Raw genomic sequence first — 22,468 nt, 5'->3', positions numbered from 1 at the left:
AAATCAATCGAGAATGCTATTCCTCTATGTTGAAATGCCGTGAAATATTTAATAATATTAGAAATCATTCGAGAATGTTTAAGTGAGTTGGGGGGCATGGGGGATTTCAGCTTCTAGCAGGTGTTTTCACCCTCTCATGCTGAGTTCTAGAGGAGATTTTTTTTTTTCCTGTCTTCTAACACATGGATGCTATTTGAAAAATGATCGAGTGTCAGTTTTTGTAATAGGAGAGAGAATACTTACAAACCGATAATGATGTGGGAGCACGTGTTGTTGGAGAGAAATTTGAATTTTTTTCGCCTTGTAGCACGCTTCGCTCTCGCTCACACGAGCCTGGAACAGAGAGAGAAATGTATGCTATATAAACAGAAGTGATGAGAGGAAAATTATCATTTACATCTGAGCCAGCTTCACGATGAGTTCTCCATCAACATCTTCTCCATCATACGTCCTGCCGGATAGCCCGCCGCAGCGCGTGCTCAACTATTGGCAACAGCAGAAAGCTCGCAGCTCGGCTGCCACCTCCGCTGCCACAGCTGCCGCCTCCGCTGTCTCCCCAGCCTCCTCCTCTGCCTCACCCCTGAAGAGACAGGAATCTTCGTTCAACGAAAGAGGGGTGAGAAGATCGTGATTCCGGACAGTTCTCTGCCACAATCTACACCGGCTACCTGGGCGCCGCGGCGTGCGGTGCTGACAATGCTGAGCAACAACATCAAGCAGAAGCAGGGGAAGAGGATGCTAGTTTTCGAGGACGAGGGCGTGCTCACTCAATCAAAGGTTAGTTTCAACAAATATTATTAACTTGTGTATGCACAGATTTTTTCCGTGATTGATTGTTAAAAAAATCTGTGCACATACGAGTCTTTGATTATTTGATACGAATATTATTTGAACCGAATAGAAATTGAATAATGAGATATTATTGTTTAAAGTAATCGATCATGCAACAATGTTAGCAATATTTCCTTGAACTGATTAGAAATGGTATTATGAGATATTATTGTTTAAAGTAATCGATCATGCAACAATGTTAGCAATATTTCCTTGAAGTGATTAGAAATTGATGCTAAGGAAATATTATTTGAAATGATTAGAATGCAAAGGAAATATTATTTGAATTATGAGATATTATTGTTTAAAGTAATCGATCATGCAACAATGTTAGCAATATTATTTGAAGTGATTAGAAATTGAATTATGAGATATTATTTGAAGTGATTAGAATGCAAGGAAATATTATTCGAAGTGATTAGAATGCAAAGGAAATATTATTTGAACTGCTTAGAAATTATTGTTTAAGTAATCGATCATGCAACAATGTTAGCAATATTTCCTTGAACTGCTTAGAATTATTGTTTAAAGTAATCGATCATGCAACAATGTTAGCAATATTTCCTTGAAATGATTAGAATGCAAAGGAAATATTATTTGAAGTGATTAGAATGCAAAGGAAATATTATTTGAACTGCTTAGAAATAATTGTTTAAAGTAATCGATCATGCAACAATGTTAGCAATATTTCCTTGAACTGCTTAGAAATTATTGTTTAAAGTAATCGATCATGCAACAATGTTAGCAATATTTCCTTGAAATGATTAGAATGCAAAGGAAATATTATTTGAAGTGATTAGAATGCAAAGGAAATATTATTTGAAGTGATTAGAATGCAAAGGAAATATTATTTGAACTGATTGGAAATTATTGTTTGAAGTAATCGATCATGCAACAATGTTAGCAATATTTCCTTGAAATGATTAGAATGCAAAGGAAATATTATTTGAATTATGAGATATTATTGTTTAAAGTAATCGATCATGCAACAATGTTAGCAATATTTCCTTGAAGTGATTAGAAATGGAATTATAAGAAATTATTGTTTAAAGTATTCGATCATGCAACAATGTTATTTCAATAACTAATATCACTCACTTTAAATGCCAATTCAATGATGTCGAGTTGAGATTATGACAATAATCTAATGTCTATATAATCTATCGATCAAGTTCTCCCTCTCTCTCTCTTGTATGATTTGATGATGAAAAATCTGAAACAAATAAGAGTCTAATGAAATATTTTTTCAACAGAAATGTGTGCCGGAAGAGGACGAGAACTCATCCATGGTGCCGCTGATGAAATTGCAACGAAGGGAGGAGGAGGAGGAGGAGGAGGAAGTGGAGATAGAGAACGAGATGGAATCAGAGAGCTTTTTAAGATTATTAAATAGTCGCACCAAGAAGCCATGGACGCCTCTGCGTGAGCTGGAAGAGGGGTTACCTTATCCAATATGCGATGTGAGAGAGGCGTCCAACCAGCACGGGCGGCGAATTGTGCTCAAAATCCGGGTACCCGGGCTAAGAACAACGGATGTTTATCTTCCAGAAAGATTTACCCGGATTTCGAGCACAAAAGACATTGAAAATTTCAAATTAAAGTGTAAAACATTATCTCTGTTTGTGAAGCATGTTAATGCTTTTATCACTGACATAAAAATTGTTAAATTCTAATGTCGGTAAGCATCTAGCATTAACATGCTTCACATGTTATTATTATGTATGTGTGAATAGATAAATGAAATGTAATATTGTTTCTATAAAAATTGTTTTCAATTCTTACCTGTTGTTGTTGTTGATAAGTTCGTAATGAATAGTAGAAACACATAGAAGAAGGGATGGTTCACCTGCTCTGTTGTGAATGATATTTAAATAAGGTGACTGAGTCTTTTATAGTTTGTTGTGAGCATGCTCAGTAGTCTTTACCGCTACACACACACACACACACACACACACACACACACACACACACACACACACCACACACACACACACACACACACACACACCACACACACACACACACACAGCCGTACAGCCAAGAGGCAGCGGCTTCTTGCTCGCTCCCTCCTACATCTGTTTTGGCACGTGTTCCTGCAGATGTGGGTGGGCGCACAATGCCAGCATCATTTCCCCCCTTTTCAAATCGCATTCATCTTTCAGATTATTTGCTATTTGAAATAATATTCTTATCATTCAAGCAATGTTATAAGCACATAGCGTATGAATTCATTTCCAACTCGATTGAAAATTGGTGTATTGATTAATTAACCTCAGTTAATGTTCAACCATTGAGTTGAAAGGTAATGAAAAACGGTATGTAGGAGAAAGCAGAGTTCGAGGAAACGGGGTAAAGGAATCTTGAGTTCAGCAGCAAGAGTTTTTAAAGGTGTGTCAGGTTTGGCAGGTAATGTGACATCAACTATTTTAAATAAGGTAATTGATAACCTGGGAGAGGAATATCATATTCCGGGATACGAGTATTGTGGCCCAGGAACAAAGGTTAATGTAAGGTTAAAGAGAGGTGATCAAGGTATAAATTCATTAGATAGAGCTTGCAAGATACATGATATAGCGTATACTCAAAATAGCGATAATAAAACTCGAGCGGTAGCTGACAGAGCTCTAGCAAACGCTGCATGGGACATTTTCAAAAATCCTCAAACACCCCTTGCTGAGAAAGCACTTAGCTATCTTGTTACAAACATCATGAAAGCTAAAGCGGCGTTTGGTGGGTCTTTGAGAAAGAAGAAGAAGAAGAATGAGAGGAGAAGTTATAGTAACGATATTAGACGCAAAGCTATAGCTCAGTTGAAAAAGCATATTGCAGGAAAAGGGTATTTTTTGAAGCCTTTTCCTCAAATAACTAGTGGAGGGAGAGTTTTAATTCCACCCCTACCCCCATCATCATATGGAGTGAGTTTATTCCCTCAAGTTAAGAAACGTAGAACAACAAAGAAGAGTAGGAAGAAGACAAAGAAGAAGAAAAAGGCATGAATATTGAAGGAGAATTGAGTAATTATGATTTGATTGATTGGTCGAAATTATTACAGATTCAGCTAAGAGGAATATATATGCTAGATGCATTACCCAAAAAAATTCTAAAAAACGAGAATGCCATTGTGAATTTAGCAAGGGAAAGCGAGGATGGCACACATTGGGTAGCATATAAGAAAGTTGGCTCTAATGTTTGGTATTTTGATCCAATTGGAAATTTACAACCGCCATACGAATTGGACAAATATTGGAAAAAAGAAAATGGAGTAAATATATTTTATAATGTAGAGCATATGCAACCATTAAATAGCGATTTTTGTGGTCATCTTACATTATTGTTTCTTGCAAATCAGTTGTAATTAAGTGTTTGTGCTGAACACACAAGATGGTTGTTATTACATTACGATCTAACACGAGTAACCTCTATGAACATTTACAAGAAATTATAGAATTGGATAAAAATCGTGAATGGGAAATTGGATTGATTAATTTTTCTAGTTACAATAGTATTGCAAACATTAACAAGGGAACAAATTGCAGCTTCAAATATGGCGATAGATTAATCGAGTTGGATACCGGTGCATATGAAGTCGAGGATATTATAAAATCTTTAAAGAATAAATTGAATATTGATGGGAAGAAGAATAAACTTATTATACGTGCGAACGCAAATACTATGAAGATTGAAATTCATTCTGATAAACCCATTGATTTAACACATTCTGATTCGATTGCTACCCATTGATTTAACACATTCTGATTCGATTGCTAAGATACTTGGTTTTGATAATGTTGTTTTGCAGGCAAATAAATGGCATTATTCCAAACATTTGGTTAACATAACAAGCGTTGACAGTATTGTAGTTGAGTGTAATTTAGCATGTGGCAGTTACTCTGACGGAAAACAAAAACATATAATCTACGAATTTTTACCAAAGGTTCCTAGCGGTTATTTAATAAACGAAGTACCATCACCGATTATTTATGTACCTTTGATTGGCGAAATGTCAGGAGGTCCCGCAGCAATTAGTGAAATTCTGGATGTGGAGACAGACCTTCAGTTTTATAATGATATTACTAAATTCCAATTTCACACTCATACAGTTTATTCGGGACAGGAAATAAAAAACTCTGACGAGGCACGTATTGGCATAAATTCTTTAGATGTCTATTCTTTACCTTGTAAATCATTCATATTGATTGAGGGAACAGTTAACTGTACAAAACCGGGAACAGACCCAGCCGATGCACCAGTTGCGGCAGACTATAAATTAAGCAGTAACGTAATCGGCAACCTTTTTGACGAAATACGATATGAATTAGCAAGTCAGCAAATTTCTAAATCAAGATTGATTGGATTAACATCCACAATTGAAGCTATTCTAGTGAAGAATACTCTCGATAAAAACACATATCACTTGGCTGGTTTTGACAGAGCAGGATATGAGCTAACGGATAATAAATTCACTTTCTGTGTACCGCTGAAATTAATCCTCCCGTTTTTTGAAGATTTTCAAAGAATAATTTTAAATTTGAAACAGGAACTCGTCTTATTGAGGTCACCGACAGATCTAAATTGTGTTGAGTCTACAAGTGGAACAAGCGTTAGTGTGAAAATTACAAAACTACAATGGAGAATGCCCTACATAACTTTAGAAGATCATGTAAGACTGAAATTTTTGTGACTGCTCGATGCTGACACTCCACTGAAATTAGGTTTCCAGCATTGGGAAATTTGTGAATTACCAAATTTGCAAAATTCACTTAACCATTCTTGCGCAGTTCGTACCACATCGAGTTTTGATAGTCCAAAATACATTATAATTGCATTTCAAACTGATTGTAAGAATAAAATTAAAAAATCAATATCTAATTTCGATAGCTGTGGTATTTACAATGTTAAAGTATATTTGAACAGCGAGTATTATCCATATGAAAATCTGCTAGGTAAGAAGGAGGTATTATACCGCATGTTCCTGGATTTCGCGCCCTCGTATTATAATCATTCAATCAATAGCGAACTCGGAACAGAAATTGACTTTAAAACGTTTTGTGAATCAACACCGCTGATTGTTGTAGATTGTTCACACCAACCAAGTCATTTGAAATCATCGACGGATGTTCGTATTGAAATGGAATTTAATAGTGCAGTACCTGCAAATACTTCCGCGTATTGCGTTTTAATTAGCGATTGTGTGATGGAGTACACACCTCTGACGAGCATGGTGAAAGAAGTTCAGTAATTTGCGCACCGCCTATATAAGGTGTGCATTCTGCTCAATTTAGTTCATTATCAGTTTCACCTTTGAACAGACAACATGTCCTATTCTTTGTGTTCTGATATTTTGGACAAGCCACAAACTCGCTCTATTGGTATTCAGTGCGATCTTGATAGTTTCTATTATGAAGCAAGTACACCGAAACCGCTGCAGGTGGAGGAGGAGAAACGAGAAGAGGAGGGGAGGGAGAAAGACGAAGGATTCAACGAGCCCGCCGCCGAAGATAAAGAAGTGGACAAGCAGGCGCCTACAAAAATTGCTACGGTTGATCTTCACTGGTTTAAACAAGATTGTAATCAAATTATTGTGAAAGAACTTGCCATAATTGATCAGTTTAATGATTATATTGTGTTCCATTTCAAATCACCATTTGCAAAGACAGAATTGAGTGCAAAATTGTATAACGATGTAACATGGTTAGAACGTCACTATGATAAAATAAAATGGGAAGATGGAGATTTAGAATACAGTGACTCATTAATACGTGATTACCTTGCAGGTTATGAGAAAATTTTCACAAAAGGAACTGAGAAAGCAAAGTTTTTAAGAAGATTGCATAGCAACGTTCAATGTATACCAGAGGATTTTCCAAAACCTGATTTCAGCTATTTCACTAGTTCATGGTGTTATGCTGTGTTTAACATTCATAAAAATAGACCACATTCTCGCTGTGCTTTATTCTCTGCGCAACATTATAATTCTTTGTTGTTTAAAAATATGTATCAAACAAATAATTTCTTGTGCGAAAACAATCGAATGCAAAGTATGAAAATGGTTCCGATGTACACGAATTCACAGAAAAGAAACTTTGCTCGTTATGGATTCTTCTACAACGGAAAGGATCTACAATGTGTTTATTGCTTACATGCATTGAGACTGCATAAAGCACGTACATGTTGTCTCTCGTCAATTAATGAAGAAAGACCACTTAATTACTCTATAATAGTTCCTGCCTACACTTAGTTTTGTTCATTCACTCAACAACATGGATCCGAGAAAGTGGTTGGCTGCTGACAACGAATTGGAAGTGAGGTTAAAAAACTGTATTGATTGGTACAATGAGTGTGAAAGTGCAATTAGGAAATCAACTCCTGAAAATTATAGTTTGGCGAAACAATTGGAACACAATTTTCAACTCCACAGCTCATTTAAGGATAGTAAGAGGATTAACATATCAAAAGTCCTCACCCCTACCCCTGTGCTTGAGGGGTGGGGGTGGTTTGGAAGTACCATTTTTTCATTTTTCGCATATATCTCGGAAACGATGCATCTTATGAGCACTTGTATTCTGTGCAAAATTGGAGCTTACAAAATTACTAAAAAGTTTTGTCCTTCACATTTTCTCCATATCTCTCATAGTTTCTGAGTTATCCGCTCTAGAAGGTGAGAATTTTTTTGAAAAACACTTCTGCCTCCAGTTTTTTAATCTTTTCAGCCTTATAATTTTTGAACGATTGATGAAATAAATCCGTGCTGATCATGAGCTGATGGAGCATCAAATTATCTTCAGTTTGATGTATGTTTTCACTATTTTACGCATTTCCCTATGACTGTTGCAGCAGTTTTAGTGTTGACAGAGAAATTTTATGTTCAGCAACAATAGATCAGATCAGTTGACAATGAAATTTGGTGGGAATGATTGGAACACAATTTTTGACTTTGCAGCTTTGTTGAGACTAGTTTGGAGGTAAGCGTATCAAAAATCCCAACCCCTACATCATGTGATGAAGGGATGAGGGTGGTTTGAAAGTTGCATTTTCCACTTATTACTTACATGCTTATATCTTGGAAACAATGCGTTCTATTGACATCCTCAACTACATGAAAATGAAGCTTGATAAATTTCCTTCAATTTTTATTCAGTAGAGTTTTTCGATAAATCTGATACTTTTCGAGATATTTATGTTCTAAAGTGATGCATTTTGGAAAACCCAATTTTTCTTTCATTTTTTCGCTCTTTCAAGTCCTATAACTTTTCAACAATTGATGAAACAAGAATGTGCTAATAACGAGATTCTAGAGCATTAAATTATCTTCCATTTCATGTATAATTCGACTATTTCAAGCATTCCCATACGACTGTTGCAGCAGTTTTAGTTAGGCCGGTTACAGAGCTCGACCGACCGTCAGTGCGTATCCTGACCGTACGCATCGATGAATCAGTTTTACACATTCAGAGCTCGACCGACCGTCAGTGCGTATGCACCATCCTGACCATACATCAGACCAAAAACGTCCTAATTATGAGCTTTTGAAGCATCAAATTATCTCAAATTTCATGTATAAATTCACTACTTTATGCATTTCTCTGCTACTGTTGCAGCAGTTTTATTTTTGAGTGTGAAAACATTAATTTTGCAACAATGAATAATTTAATAGCTTAGGTAGGTTTTCAAAACGTAATTTGAAAGGGATTTCAAACACAGGGATTTCTGGACACAATAATTGATTCTGCAGTTTCATTGCGACTTGTAAGGAGCTGGACATATTGTAGTCCACACTCGAAGATTTCACACTCATGCTAAAGCTGCTATAACAATTGAAATGGTGATAGAATACATCAAATTGAAGAGAATTGAATACTCTACAACCCCATAGTTAGTAATCATATTCTTGATGAATTGTTGAAGAGTTATAAGCCCTGAAAGTACGCTACAAAAAGTTGGATGGGAAACTGTTTTTTCAAGAGTTGATAACTCGAAAATCATTGGAGATATTGCAAATATGGAATATTTACGTTTACTTTAATTTTAGAAAATTACTTCAGTAACATATATTTAGTTATGAAAGTTAATCGTTATGATTCAAGGAATGAGAGGTATGTTGTACCATTTCCTTCAAATAATTTGGCCAGAAACACCTTATAGTCCAGTCAATATAGACATAAAAAGGGGGTGAGCTTGCAATTTATATTGTAGTTCTGATTTTTTAATATATTATTTGGGTACATAAGAGAAGTCCAGAACCAATTTCTTCATGCAAAATTTCCTTGTGCTGGATACAGAGTGGCTCAAAAACTTCGTATTTTTCGGCTCATTTTCCAGTTTTCAGCTATTTCTGTCAGATCTCGTAATCGGACAGGATACGTTGCTGCCGCCTTTTGTTTAGATTATAAAATTCTGAATAAAATGAGATCGTTCGGAACTCTCTATCTCCAATGAGTACTGAGCTATGATTTTTCAAAAATGAGTGAAATTTGTAGAAAAAAATCATTTTTGATGAATTTTAGTTTTCGATCAACAATATCTTCCGATTGTTATCATTTAGATGTATTATTCAAAATCCCTCTGGGCGTATTTTTGTGCTCTACAATCTGAGATCAGGTAGAGCGCTCTATCTCATATAGATTTCCAGGTACACCTGACAACAATGCTCCAATACACAAAAAATGGCCAGTTTCTATATTCATGTTTTCGTATATGGTACCTTGACCTTGTCAAGCAGCTTCTTCAAGATATAAGCGTGATAGAAAAAAATGCAAATTTTAAACCACCCTAATCCTTTGAATACTAGGTGTAGGGATGAGGAATTTTGATATGTTCACCATTCAACTAGTCCAAACAAAGCTGCAAAGTCGAAAATTGTGTTCCAAACATTCCCTCCAAATATCTCTGTCAACTATCTATTGTTGCCGAACTGGAGATTTCACACTCAACACTGAAACTGCAGCAAGAGTTGTGGGAAAATACGTGGAATAGAGATATACATTAAATTGGAGAGAACTAGATGCTGTATAAGCCTATAATCAGGACCGATTTTTCCATCAATATTTTTGGAAAGTTATAAAGAGTAGAATGTATAAAAATTGAACAGGGTTTTTCTCACCAGCTTTAAGAGCGTAAATCTCGAAAAGTATGAGGGTGAAGTTTCAAATCAAACTTGTAGAGAACTTTCTTTGTAAGCATCAGGTTTGTATGGGATGATGATTTCTGTAAGTCACATAGTTTTCAAGATACATGCGGAAAAATTCAAAATGAAAATCACCTTCAAACTTCACACTACAAACCTCCTCCACTCAGCAAAAGGGGTAAGGATAGGGAATTTGACATGTTCACCCCCTAACTACCCTTGAAAGACCTGCAAGTTGAAAAATCGTGTCCCTAACCCTTTTCCCTTGATACATTTCTTTGAGCATTCCTTGACTGGACTATTTAAACTGAATTATATTGATGTTTTCTCCTATTCCATTCAACAGATTGTTTTTGTCGGTGGTATGCACGTTCTTGTTGGCCGCGAGCGACAACGAAGTGCATGCCACTAGCGCCAGTGCAACGTCACTTCAGTGTGCATTGAACCATACGAGTGGCGTGGAAGTGGCTAAAAGTTTATGCCACGTCACTTCAATGTGAAATGGGCATAATTCATTTCAAGATGGCGAATTTCTGTTATTCTGTGGTTTTGACCCTATTGATAGATTTCGTCGTTGCTCCATGTGATCATCGTTGCTCCATGTGTTAATCATCGAGATTAAGTTTTATCTATTTGATATAGATTTATTTATTTATTCGATATCGCGATGATTTTAATGTTCTATTTGCATCAGGCGATCAGGATTACCAATAACTCTTTTGGAGTTCTTATTTCTTCTTCTTCTTCTTCTTCTTCTTCGTCCCTTTTTCCTTTAAGCCAGGTATTCTGCAACCAGGACCTCACATGCAGCGCTAGTGTCGTACTTGGAATTCAAATCGGCCATTGAGGGGGCAACCTGACCAAACACCTTAAACATCTCTGTGATCAATAATATTACGAATATATAATATCTCGCGCTAAAATACCCCAATGGCATACTTCAATTTCAATTAAGAGCTAGCATTGGGAAGGCATAGGCATTGTGGGTCTATACCTCTTTGAGACCTATTCAGAGTGGGTGAAAAGTCCGAGAAAGGCTTAATATCTCATCCACAAAGGTAATTTGATGGTGGGTGTGATTGGGATCCTACTTAAATTGAAAATACTACTTTACTATGACTTCAAAAACTGGTCCGCCATATTAAATGCAACTTTATTTTTTTAAATGGGAAGGTTGTCATACGAAACATGATTTCGATACGAAATTTCAAGAAAAAATGAATGGTGAAAACAGCACATCGAAATCTCAAACCGTTCAGAAGATATTCACATTATTAATCAATACCACTTATGTATTTCATTTCTGATATGCATGATATTGAATAAAGCGGATCCAAGATGGCGGACCAGAGTTTTGAAGTCATAGTAAAGTAGTATTTTCAATTTGAGTAGGATCCCCAATCACACCCACCGTCAAATAACCTTTTTGTATGAGATATTAAGCCGTTCTCGTACTTTTCACCCATTCTGTATAGTAGCACAGATCTACATGATACAGATCTTCATCTGCTTGTTGTCGATTTCCGCCAGGCATTCGATTGCATCAGGAGAGAGAGAATAATGAGAATATTATATGCAAATGGAATACCGAGAAAATTCATTATACTCTGTCCAAATTGGCATGAGCTCTGAAGGATTAGGCCGACCCTCCTACTACTCACACACACAAGCGCAGTCTCCTTTTGGGACGGTCTGTCTACCTGTATACTACGTATTCTATATAGTATATCAATGGCGCAGGTAAGCCGGGCGTGTGTGCCTGCGCGTGGGGGAGCGAGGGTCGGCTTAATCTTTCAGCGCTCATGGCAGTCTGGACAGAGTATAGTCTCATAAAGCTAACAATGTCCAGCACAACCGCTCAAGTTAAGATAGGTAACAAAACTAGCCGAATGTTCAGTGTTACTACTGGTGTTAGACAATGCTCTCTCTGAAACACTATTCAAGTTGATTTTAGAAATTGTGCCCCATTTATCCTGATGATGAAGATGAATGAATCACAGTTTAGTGTATGTTCGAAATCCTCCACAATTATCTTATATAGTAAAAATATAAAAACAAATTGTTATTTGGTATGTCAAAAATCTTAAAGATTCTACTTGGCAAAAGTTGTTGAGATTTGACATGACTTTGAGAGAATTGCGAGCTAAGAGAACAGTATGCGAAAGGAGGTTGGCCTTGCTTGTCGATAGGCACGTGAATCGTGGAAGTAATAAATAAATTGAACACAAAAACAAAGCAACTATTACAATGACGGCAAAGAGAAGAGGACATCAACAGAGAACAGTCTGCCGCTTTAATAGTGGGTGTTGCGACCCGGTGTAGTATGCGCAGATCGCCCACTATGTACAGATGTACCATAGGCAAAAGCATGAGAGAACACAGTGCAGCTAGTGAAAAGAGAGATAGTCTATGCGGAGATGGACCATCGCTTGATGTCACGGTTAGGTTAGGTTAGGTTAGGTTAGGTTAGGTTAGGTCAGGTCATCCATCACACGCACAGTCGACTCCCTTCTCATCAGCACAGAGGAAAGAAACACTACTTCATGCTTATTCCGTGGTCTGAACCTCAAACTTCTAAAAAATATTTTTGATACCTCGATTTTTGATATCTAAATAGAAGATTAATGTTTTTCAAAGTAGGCTCACCTTAATGGTAATTGGAAATACAGTATTGATATAAATATCGATGATATCGGCTTCAGAATATCGATACTCAATATTCGGCCACTCATCGGCTGATGCCTTGTGGCTTGCTCGTTGGTTGGCTGTAGTTGCCTTTGCCTGTCTGCCATTTTGGATTGCTGTGTAGTATTTGCTGATCGTTGTGCGTTCATTGTGGATTGGTGAGTAAAACATCTTTATATTCTTGATTAATCACTATATTTATGATAAACTATAAAAGCAATATCGTTTTCCATGTTATTATCAAGTTTATAATTATTTTAATGCAATCAAAATGATCTTGAATTCTTATTGGGATAGGCTAGAAGCATGCTCCACTTTGTTTTTACTGGATTATACCTTACAATCATGCCATTTTCTATAAAATTTTGTTCCTTAAAAAATAAGTAATTTGCCTCCTGTAAAAAACATCTATCATTTATATTAATTAAGTCAGAAGTTTTAAAATTGCATTTCTCATCTTTTCATAGATGTATAATATGGTTCTTAATAATTATATATTCTCTATTCAGATTGTTCCAGCAAGTTCACACTTGGTGGACTTTAAAAATTCCTACGTTTACACTGATCTTTTGAATTCAACTGATTCAAACTATTATTTTAATATTAGCCTCCCTCAATCAAACTATAGAGGAATGATAAGTTACAAGTTTTAGGCTACTTTTAACGTGCTATTTCTATGATCAAAACCCCAATCATAACTTCTTTTTTGCTAGGTTAGTTTTGTTCTAGTTTAGCTTAAGTTATTATTATATTCTCAGCATAAATGCGCAGTTACTCTTGGAGTTGTGACTAGACAGGTTAGGTTAGCTTCTGAAAATAGGTTTTGTAAGTTTATTATTAGGCTATAGGCTATTTAACTTGATTAAAATTAGAACTAGATAACCTAATAAGGTCAATTTATTTTCTAACTAAATTGTGGGAAAACGACCACCACTTGTTATTTATTGTCCTAGTATAACAAAAAGTTGAAATGAATTCAAGGTTTATTTTTTAATTTATTCAATTATTGGCATGAAAATAACTTAGAAAATTTATTATAAGATTTATCTTAAGATGGTATCATACTTCACTGTTAACTTATATGCCATCTAGATGCTACTATTACGGTACCTAACTTAATTCATTTCTACTTAGCAAAAAGCATTTCATGTTTTTGCAAAGCTTTTGGCTCTAGCTAAACATTCTAATGCCATGTTTTGTAGGTCCATGATAAGACTAAATTCTTTGTATTTAAAAAAAATAGTAGGTAAGCTTACACATCTTGACTATAAGCTTAATCCAGTGAAATCCGATTTTTAGAACTCTTTTGAAGTCATAATGTTGGTTAAGGGAAACATGCGCCAACATATTTTTTCAGTTAACTTTGATTTGGCACTTATCAAATAGATAACACTGCAACTCAATTCTAATATCTTTCATTATAATGATTGTTCCAATCACCAGATTACAAGATAACAAGTTATTTACAGGTCCCAGCTTATCCGAATTCAAAATGTTTTTGTTCTAGGGACTATATTATTCGAAGCAGCTATGTTATTTGCTGTGATTGAGTTTGAGAAAAACTCAGGTGAAGGATTAGCTATTATTCGTGAAGAGTGGATGACTCCAAGAAAAAAAGAGTGCTTTTGGCCTCCTTATAAGAATTCGATTGCATTCAATAAATGCCTGTTAAATTCGAAAGATACACATGAAGAAACTTGGCCCCTCTATGAGATGAAGAGAGTTTTTTATAGAACAGGTCAGTAATGTAGATGAATAATTTGAGACTAAAGGCTATGCAAACACAATACGAATTTAATTTTGCTTTCTAATCTGTTTTTAATTACCTATAAACAATTTCAGATTTGAGATAATCAAGATGGTTCAATATTTGAACAATCTTGTTAAAACTCAATTTGCATCATCCTTGATCTTTGAACTTAGCGTGTTGCCAGTATAGCCAACGTTTGGCAGATTTAGTCTGCATTGTTTTCAATATTTGTATCTTTGTAATAATTTCAATTTGTTGTCTAGTATTATTTGATTAATTTCAAATTTGTCCTTTTTCACTTGCTTTTGATTAATATTTGTGTTTTGTATCTTTATTCTTGCATTTCTCACTTGCGGAAACCGTCGTAGGTAGGTTTTGCTCCACTCGGTTTGTGTGGCGCTGGTGTGCTGCTTCTTTGTTTTCAACTCGATTCCGGAATGTGGGAATTGGCCAGCTCTTGTTTCAATTTTCGAATTTGAATTTATTCCAGCTGAATATTCAGTACTTTCATGTTTCATTGGCATATTTGCGATAAATATTGGCCTAATTCAATCAAACAACTTGTATGTCTTCACGGATTGTGTTTGAATCTCAAACTTCTGGTAGGTGTAACCTCACTTTCAATTTGAACATGCTTTTCTGAACTCAATTTTTAGAATTTAGTTTAAAGCTCTTTCCAATTTTACATTGTTCATCTATTTCAATCTTTCTTAAAAGATGTCAATTTAGAATTTTGATTCCATTGCATTTCTGCAAAATTCCAAGATCATCAAGATTGCTTGATGTTTCTACAAATCTTTATTTCATATTCTTGTTTTCAAACTCTTTGTACTCTGAACTCTGTGTAGTTCAGAGCGCTGTTGCTACAGTCAACATATTTTCTTACCGTAGGGTATTTTCTTTTCCTCTGTCCACAGTTTGGATTTTGGGAAACTCAATCAATCTCTCTCTACATCTCTCGAATCAATCTGCTACCGAATCTGTTCTACAATTCTACCTACGATCGAATCTACTGATAAAGGTCTGCAGTCTCTATTGACAGTCGAAATTGCATCCACTGGGGTTCCATATACCCTCCCACTCACTTGGTCGACTGTGCAATTTAGCATTCCACTTTGGGGTTACATATACCCTCCCACTCTCTGGCCGGTATGGTGATGATGATTTCCATTGCCGGAGCATTTCTTACAAATGCCTACAATCTTCGACAGCTTTCGACATCCTCAAGATATTCAGGTTGAGTAATTGTATATTCATCATAAATTTGTAATATCATCCATTCTTATTCATTCATCTGTCTATTTTCATTCATTCATTATCATTCATACTGCTATTGTTCATTTACTTATATAGATTTATCTTACTTATGAGCTGTGCCTACAAAGGCAATCAAAGAGTTTGTCATTTCAGGACATTGAATAATATTCAAAATTTTGAATACAAAATCATTTTATTTTTTGAATTTGTTTTTTCACAATTTAAAAGTCTTTACAATTGGCATCACATTCAACTTATGTATTTTGAAACTTACATCACAATTAATTCAACAATAAAAATAACAATTATTCACTATTTGATTTTGCAATTATTCGCATTACCGTACCTATTGTTTTGGTAGGACGAGTTGTATTCAGGACTCAGCCTACCTGGTCCTCTATTAATTTTGCTACCAGAAAAGTTATTTTGATAGATATCAGAAGCATATTTATCAAATCTCAAGCTTTGATATGTTAATTTTATTCTTCCTTCTTATCATAACATTATAACATATTTCATTTACAATATATTATGTTGGAATAAGTGATCAATTTTCAAATATTGTTCATCAAGTAACTATATAACTTATAAAAAATATTATTAATCCATTCACTTTTAATTAAATCCCATGTAATTGAAAATGTAAATACTTTTTTCAGATGATATTCGGAAAGCTAGAGAGAAGTTGAGGAAAGCAGAATCAGATTCTGAAGTTCTCACTGAATTTGATGAAGGTGGAAAAGAAAAGCGAAAAAGAAGACCGGTAAAGAAAATACTATCCAGTAGTGACAGTGAAGATGAAGCTCCGGTTACAAAACAAATTAAATATCCAGAACCACCTTCAGAACTACTTGTTGATGTAGAAGCTCAACACATCCTGACAACGAATGGTGAGTTGAGTAGATGTTTTACTCCTCAGGGTACAAACAGTGGGCATTCAGTTACTTCAAGTTCATCTAAAGGTACACTATTCATTATTCAATCTTGGATCAACTTTTTATGTAGAGTACTGAGTATAGAATTATATAGCTATCCTAGAGTACCTAAACTGTAATTCTAGGATAGTTTTAGTGAGCTTGTGTTTCTCAACTTTTGGTTTTATATTAAGATTATCACTATATGCCAGTAGTGAGCTGTTTTATATTGACTTATTCTCTTATTTCAATAAACAAAAAATACATGGAGATTTAAAACCACAAACTAGCAGGTAACAGATGGGGGCCTAGCCCATTGCGTCATTGTGTTGCTGGGAATAAGTTATTTGTTCTTCAGTGTAGAACACTGCAGTCACTTGAATAATGATAATCTATTGTTGATTTCTGTAAAATTGGAGTGCCATAAGAAATTTTTGTTTTGTTGTATCTTTTCTGAAAATCAACCACCAATGTTTCTTTAATCTATATTCTTCAATCTATAAAGATCTTCCAAATTTCAAAACTGTTCAATCTTCTGTTCATTAGATATCTTGCTTAAAGATAGAAACGATGACAAGAACAAGAAGAACTGGGTGGTCAATGATTCCTTGATAGAGAGACTTGAATATCATTTACTACAATGGGGTATTTGCATCCGCGCTCTTAATAGCAGTAGAAATCACAGTAGAAAATTTAATATCATTGTTTTTTTTTTCAGGGCTCGATGTTCTTGCAGGCCATTTGGCAAGAATAAATAGAAGATTGGATGATATTGAAAAGAATCAGAGTGAAATTTTAGCAAGGTTGTGTCCAACAAAGCCTGCTATGAACATTATTCCTCCTGATATAAAACTCCCCTGCGAAACATTGGACAAGATTAGTGACTTGAAAGATTGGTTGCTGGACGACACTAATAAACAATCTTTGGTGAGTAGGCCTAAACTACTAAGTAAAGCTCAAAACCAGTGATAAAATTAATAGATTTTATTATTGGTATAAGATTTTAGACCACCATCAAATAAGCATGAGATATTTGAACAATTTCCAGGGGTTCTATAGAAAAACTATGTTAATTTGAAAAGCTGTACACAAATAAGATGGGCCTACCTAGTTTTAATTTTCAACATAGAAGGTTTGCTTCTAATAAAGTGATGAGATCATTTTTTGAAATCCAGTTATTTCTTTATAGTAGCTCTTCATTTTTGAAGTTTAATAAGAATAATTTTCAATCTTTTATGCAATCAATTAGCACAAAAAATCGTTACAGGCGTTCTTGTCATCGACAAAATCTCATTTAACAACTAAAATCTCCTCATGCAGTGACTAAAAATATTTTCCACCAATAAATTAATTGTGTTTTCTTGAGATGACCCATCTTCAACGAGGTTTCTGAGACCCTTCAACAAAGCATGGGTGTCCTGCTAGTTTCTGCTATTATTATGACATATTTTTTTGTTAATCCAGATCAAATCCTCATATTTCCTTTTTCTCAACCTAATTATTTGTCAATTAAATGAGTGAGTAATATAGTTGTCTTATTATTTCCATAAAAGATCACAATTTTGAGTCTTCTGGGTGGGAAAAAAGTTGGAAGAGTTGTGCGCAATATACTTGAAAAGATTTTCACCAATGATGTTGCCGAACTTTTCAATTGGACAGGCAGACACAGCAAACGCTGTTTGAGAGATTTGGCTGTGATGAAACTCATACCTGGTAAGTATATTGCAATAGCTACAGGATGTCTTGTAACTCTCTGACACTACTTCTAGGTATTGCTGTATTAAGATTTGTAGATTCACCAGGTTGGGCAGTCACCATAAGAGCCCAGCAGTCCACTTTTTCCGAGATTATGACATCAAGTGGAATCCACTCTACTATACCTATATATTCAAGATTCAACATTTATCTAGGAATCAGTTCCAACAGATGATGTTTGGAAATAAAAAAATACCGTTAACAATATTATAAATCTAAATAATTAATTGAAATGATCATAAAAACAGTAATATTGATGATAGACGGTTTAATAATTGAAAAATTACAGCTACATTGATTGCTTTGATAAAAATGTTACTGTTCATCTACTCTTTCAAATCCTGATTTATCAGGTTTATGTTGGTTGCAAAACTTAGCAGGTTTTATATCTGGAATTCAATTCTCAAACCAATCTAGCAATCTAAAATGCTAGTTTATATCCAGATTATCAAGTTATATCACTTTAAATTTGAAACAGCTTGTTTTTCAGCATATTGTGTAAAATATTCCAATAACTACTGTAGTTTCCAACTTCCAAGTGGTTTTAACAGATATATTGTAGTCATTTTAACATTGAACCGGGCCTTTTTGATATCTGAATAAATCAACAACAAACTTTAACTTTGTAAATCTATATATGCAGAATATGTCCCAGATAACTTCTAATTTGATAAACTTATATTTTATCTAATGATTTGTTTTCAGGTGCTGTAAGGAAACAAAAAAACTTATCAAGTGCTACGGATGATGAAATAAATACCAACATTGCAAATTGGTTCAGATTTTCGAAGGATAGAAATGGAGGACGAGAGCAAAGACGAAAGGACAAGCCAAGACAAGATCACCAGGACCAGCAGAGACAGTAAAAAATACCATGGTTTATCAAAAAGAACTAATTACAGAAAGTTAGCAAAAGAAAAACAAAAAATCAAACAACAGTTACTTGAATTGTGCACAATCTGAAAATAGCACTCATGAATCCCATGATAACTCACTTGATATCTCAAATCAATTTGATAATTTATCAGGAAGTAAAGAAAGTTTTCCATACAGTTCCAGTTCTGATAGTAGTATAAGTAGTGATGTTTCAAATTATTCTGACAATAGGGACACTAATCATTATTAAACGAAAATCCAAAGTAAATTCTGTAAACCAGACTTCTGCTTGTGCAAATATTGACGACAGGGTGAACATATAGATGGAAATTTGATAACAGCTTCTATCCAAAAATTATTACATCATGCAGGACTTGCAAATAATTTTTAGATAGTAGCTCTCATCGAATTTCGTTCCAGCCGTTCATCCTGTTGTCAATATTTGCAGTAGCAGAAGTCTTCGGGGTGTTTTACAGCATTTAACTCTGAATTATCGTTTACTAATAATTATTTATTCATTAGCATTTGAACAAATGCAATTTCTCATTTTCTCCATCTGTAATTTATCAAATGTAATTGTAATGTAAATGCAGTTGTAATGTAATTTTTCAAATAGAACAATGTGTCATGTGATACATAATTGATTTGTAATTTTAAGTGAAAATGAATGGCGAAAACAGCCATTCAAAAATCGCAGCTGTCGGTATGTCATATTATTATTTTTATGGCACATTGTCAGTCAATTTTTGAACCTTGAATTATGTTCCCTGTATTAATCTTTGTATGTTCTGTTTTTTTTTCAAGATAAAATATTATTTTAAAATTTATCAATGTTGTACCACGCATATTATATTATTTCACATTAAAATTAAGTATGATAATAATAATAATTGTTTTATTGTACGTTAATATAATATCATCTACCTTTAAAATAGTAAACTTATAGTAATTGTTGAGGGCGCATTACTGCAAAAAGGATTTGAAAAAAAATATTTATATGAGTGCTCATGCAGTCAGAGAGCAGTTCTGTGAGGGATCTACATGAGTCTCTAAATATATTGGTCTAAGGTTACTGTATTTAAATATTATTTGCAGGTATGTACGTAAGACTGCAGTAGAATTAATCCAATTTACCAGACTGTCCTGACATCTTTGAATAAATAACTGTCACTCACCATCTGTCAAATTGGATTAATTCTACTGCAGGTACCTATATACCTGCAAATAATATTCAAATGCAACATTGTCAATTGGTTGGCCCAATGTAATATCTTATGTTGGCCCAATGTAAGTGAACTGGTTGTTGGCCCTTCATATATACACTTTTGATGGCCCAACATTGTTATAAGGTTGGTTGGCCAACTGTTGGCAATTCAAACCACAGGCCAACTGAGGATGACAACCAATTTTCAACGTTGGGCCAACCTTTTGTGCTACTTGGGATACTACTTATTATAAGCATAGAGAAAAGAATGTATGACTGCTGGCATTATAATTATGTACTGTCATCATATTATATTAAGCAAGCAATTTGTATATATTATATTTATATATTTGGTTATTTATTTATATATTTGGCTATATATTTTATGTCCAACGGATCTCGAAAACGGCTCTAACGATTTTCACGAAATTTGGAACATAGTAGGTTTATTATATAGAAATTAGATTGCACTGAGTCTCAACAAGAAATTTTCTGTTAAAAACACGAGTTATTAACTTTTGTTAAGAGAAACTTTTGTCGAATCAGTCAAGTCAACAAGTTTTTATTAATAACTCATGTTATCAACTCCGGTGTAAACGCAACTTAGCATGATGTTATTGACTTTTGTAATAAACATCAGTTGATAACAAAATTGTTAAAAACTTGTGTTATTAACTCTGGTGTAAACGCAGCTTAAGTGTATACATCAAAATTCGGGGAAAAACAGTTTTGGGCTGTGCCTGTTGATCCTTTCCCAATCAATTTAAAGTATTTTGTTCTGTGTACCAGTAAATAGAAATAAGCTACCTATGCTTTTATGCTTCTATGCTTTTGTACCAAGGAGCGAAGCTTGGTGCCGCGATATTGTTGTGTTAGCCTCCCAAGCTGGAGAGCTAGCTCATCATTTTAAAATCCGTATAAGTGGATCAATAAAACTTTCTGGTAGTTCACTCCATATTATGGGTGGATAATATTCAGAATCAAAATTCAATTCAGCTGAAATTATGTACCGGCGCATAAACAACGAACAGTCTGTATGATAACTGGATGGTATAGGTAGACTACTATATATAGCCTACTACCGTACTACAGTATGATATCCTTGAAAAGGATGAAAGAGTAAGTCAAATTTGTTGGCCAATGAACTTGATTTGTCGAAAGGTTCAAATTTCATTTCATTTTTTTTCATTTTCATTTCATTTTTCATCCCACTGACCACCTATGAAAGGGGTATAAGGATTTGTAAATATAATCTAAGTCGTCAATCTTTGAATTCCATAATGCAAAAAGAATAAGGACAAACCTGCAACAACTCCTCCCCCACCTTAATTCTGAACTTTTCACCTGTAAGAGCCTTTATGCATGTTGGCAATGAATTATAAAGCCAAATTCCTGCACTCTTTACCCATCTCTCATACATATCAGTTCGATGAATGTCGTCTCTGAGGTTTTGTCTATATCTGGTATTGTATGAGTGGAACAACTCTCCTGTATTGAACCTATCAATAAAACAAAGAGCCTCCAAAATATATACACCTGGTAGTGAGAGCTCCCACTATGGTGGGTGAATCTATTAGAGCAACTTGCTCTAATAGATTCACCCACCATCACTTTAACTGCCCACTTTTGAATCCTGAATATATGTATTGCATGAGTTTAATTGCCCCAAAATATAACATCGTATGAAAGAAGAGAAGGGAACACAGCAAAATAAACACTTCTAAGCGTTCCTGCATCCAGCAAATTCTTCACGGTTCTAAGAACAAATACTGCCGAGTTTAGTTTGCTTTTTAGCTGGTCTAAATGAGGTCGCCAGGAGAGTTCAGAGTCCAGCACTACTCCAAGTACCTTTGCCTTGTTTGCTGAACCTATGTTTCCATCTCTCGTATCCAATACCTCTTCCCGAGCCGTCCTGAATGGAATCTGCATAGTCTTATTGTAATTTAGTACCAACATATTTGAGGCCAGCCATTCTTCTAGTTTCTGAAGAGCTCTTCTACTTTCAGATTCTATATCATGCTGACTGTTACTTTTCAATAAAATACTTACATCATCAGCATATAAAACACAGT

The 22,468-nt window shown here is 34.7% G+C and overlaps 2 protein-coding genes across 6 annotated transcripts; both read left to right on the top strand.

The window, feature by feature from the left end:
* Window positions 1–646: 646 nt before the first annotated feature.
* Window positions 647–2,510, top strand: LOC120351330. The gene is made up of 2 exons (XM_039428215.1): window positions 647–777; window positions 2,085–2,510. The coding sequence occupies exons 1-2, from the start codon at window positions 697–699 to the stop codon at window positions 2,502–2,504; spliced, it is 501 nt and encodes a 166-aa protein (XP_039284149.1). The 5' UTR covers window positions 647–696; the 3' UTR covers window positions 2,505–2,510.
* A 9,097-nt stretch (window positions 2,511–11,607) lies between these two features.
* LOC111052364 lies at window positions 11,608–20,619 on the top strand. 5 transcript variants are annotated; one of them, XM_039428211.1, is made up of 6 exons: window positions 11,958–12,798; window positions 14,148–14,378; window positions 16,307–16,537; window positions 17,280–17,488; window positions 18,115–18,274; window positions 19,022–20,619. In XM_039428211.1, exons 2-6 carry the CDS (start codon window positions 14,171–14,173, stop codon window positions 19,180–19,182), a joined length of 969 nt encoding a protein of 322 aa, XP_039284145.1. In that variant the 5' UTR covers window positions 11,958–12,798; window positions 14,148–14,170; the 3' UTR covers window positions 19,183–20,619. The 5 variants fall into 5 exon arrangements, with proteins under 5 accessions (XP_039284148.1, XP_039284145.1, XP_022194713.1 ...); XM_039428212.1 differs by lacking the exons at window positions 11,958–12,798; window positions 14,148–14,378 and adding exons at window positions 14,727–14,992; window positions 15,308–15,626 and having other exon boundaries at window positions 19,022–20,617; XM_039428214.1 differs by lacking the exon at window positions 18,115–18,274 and having other exon boundaries at window positions 11,608–12,798; window positions 19,022–19,164.
* Window positions 20,620–22,468: the final 1,849 nt, after the last annotated feature.

Source organism: Nilaparvata lugens, chromosome 5, assembly GCF_014356525.2.
Source record: "Nilaparvata lugens isolate BPH chromosome 5, ASM1435652v1, whole genome shotgun sequence".
Taxonomy (NCBI): Eukaryota; Metazoa; Arthropoda; class Insecta; order Hemiptera; family Delphacidae; genus Nilaparvata; species Nilaparvata lugens.
The sequence above is the reverse complement of the archived record's forward strand: the minus strand, read 5'-3'. Positions and strand labels throughout refer to the sequence as shown.